The sequence below is a fragment of the Sinocyclocheilus rhinocerous genome, unplaced genomic scaffold, assembly GCF_001515625.1.
Source record: "Sinocyclocheilus rhinocerous isolate Xijiao unplaced genomic scaffold, SAMN03320098_v1.1 scaffold293, whole genome shotgun sequence".
NCBI classification, from domain to species: Eukaryota; Metazoa; Chordata; class Actinopteri; order Cypriniformes; family Cyprinidae; genus Sinocyclocheilus; species Sinocyclocheilus rhinocerous.
In genome coordinates this window covers 144,580-146,755 of record NW_015643297.1, presented here as the reverse complement: position 1 = coordinate 146,755, position 2,176 = coordinate 144,580, and the positions used below count along the sequence as shown (strand labels likewise).

Below are 2,176 nucleotides of genomic sequence, written 5' to 3'. Positions count from 1 at the left end.
ATATACATATATATATATATATATATGTGTGTGTGTGTGTGTGTGTGTGTATGTACATACAATTATTTACAGCAATACTATGAGTATCTACTACTACAACTAATTAGAATAGACTTAGAAAAGAGATTTAAATGTAACTAACATTGACTTCAAAAAGTAGGGCTAGGTTTCATCCTAACCTCTCTCTTTTTTGTTATGGCACAAAGCCTGACATTTTTTTTATTACTGTTTTTAATCTCAGGACAGTAAGCAAGTTGTAGAATCATATAAGTCGGGCTTTGAGCCGCCAGGTGATGTGGAGTTCGAGGACTACAGCGTGTCGATGAAGAGGGCGGTGTCAGAATCGAGCTTCCTGAACGTTCGCGGAGAGAACAGACGCAGGAGCAGGAGCAAACTGTGGCCTTTACTCAAGAGAAATAAGGTGCGGCATCAGACAACACCTACTGAAGCCACAAATAAGCAAATCAAAGAGCAGAAAACTATGCTGCTCATTAATGGTCAATTGAGATGCAGTCATGTATGATTTTATGTCCGAGAAAAGCTGAATAAACAATTCATGCTATTTATATTCAAGTAGTTTTATTGCTATTAAAGAGCGTTTGCAGTGGCTATTTTATGCAACTAGTTTCATGCAGCTTGTTATAATCCCCAGTCCCCGCAGCAGCCCAAGGAGCCCCTCAGCCAGCGCCTCAATGACTTCATGGGCACCAAACACAAAATGCACTGCCTGCGGAGCCTGAAACGTGGGGTAAGTTCACGAGCCGCCACGTCACCTCTGTGTCTTTCGTGTGGATCCGATTGGACGACTCCAAAGACTAAAGCACCATCAGCTTAGTTTGGTTATAAACTGATGTGTGGATGTGTAACATGTCTCATTCTCATGCTTTTTGTCAACACCATCCTAAACATATCTGTCTTAACAGCTACGTAAGTGTGTGTATTAACCGTTTCCCCTAACACTTTTTTTTTCTTGTCTTAACGTTCACAGCTTTCTCTAAAGCTTAAATGTAACTAACATTGACTTCAAAAAGTAGGGCTAGGTTTCATCCTAACCTCTCTCTTTTTTGTTATGGCACAAAGCCTGACATTTTTTTTATTACTGTTTTTAATCTCAGGACAGTAAGCAAGTTGTAGAATCATATAAGTCGGGCTTTGAGCCGCCAGGTGATGTGGAGTTCGAGGACTACAGCGTGTCGATGAAGAGGGCGGTGTCAGAATCGAGCTTCCTGAACGTTCGCGGAGAGAACAGACGCAGGAGCAGGAGCAAACTGTGGCCTTTACTCAAGAGAAATAAGGTGCGGCATCAGACAACACCTACTGAAGCCACAAATAAGCAAATCAAAGAGCAGAAAACTATGCTGCTCATTAATGGTCAATTGAGATGCAGTCATGTATGATTTTATGTCCGAGAAAAGCTGAATAAACAATTCATGCTATTTATATTCAAGTAGTTTTATTGCTATTAAAGAGCGTTTGCAGTGGCTATTTTATGCAACTAGTTTCATGCAGCTTGTTATAATGGAATCTTGTAGTTCTGATGATTAACAAGACTCGTTATCTGTTCATGCATTTTAATAGTGCCATGCTATTTAAACTAGGAAATATTAAGATGAGATAGGGGGGAAAAAAATGCACATATAGGACGGATCTGTGGATTGTAAACACCTGCTAAAGTCACAAATAAGCACATAAAAGAACAGAAAACTATGTTGCTCATTTATAACTCACTGCGATGCAGTCATGTAGATTTAATAGCCAAATATAAATCATGTTATTTATATTCAAGTAGTTTTATTGCTATTAAGGAGTGTTTACAATGGCAGTTTCTTGTAACTTGTTTAATGCAGCTTGTTATAATAGAATCTTGTTATTCTGATGATTATGAAGATTATTTTATACGTTAGTGATTTTCTTTTTTTTGATGGCACTAGTTTTTAAACTTGGAAATAGTAAGATTGGATTAGAGAACATGTTTCTGACATGCATCCCCTTTAATAAAGTTTGCAGCGAGTTTGTCGTAGTGTGAGAAGTTCTGAACTTTTGCTTTGCCCTTGAAAGTTTCTTTCCTCATATTTTCTCTTCCTGTCTTCCTCCATTCCATTTCTCAATGTGCTTCATCACACCTTCATCTGTAGCTTATGTCTTTGTTAGCGTCGCCCCGCCAGCCCCCACCCCC

The 2,176-nt window shown here is 38.9% G+C and overlaps 1 protein-coding gene across 1 annotated transcript in view; it reads left to right on the top strand.

Moving 5' to 3' along the window:
- Positions 1-2,176, top strand: part of LOC107757295 (formin-binding protein 1-like) — a 29,332-nt gene that overhangs the window by 17,777 nt on the left and 9,379 nt on the right. The window contains 2 exon segments of the mRNA XM_016574739.1: positions 242-421; positions 2,136-2,176. Coding sequence (XP_016430225.1) covers positions 242-421; positions 2,136-2,176 — 221 coding nt within the window.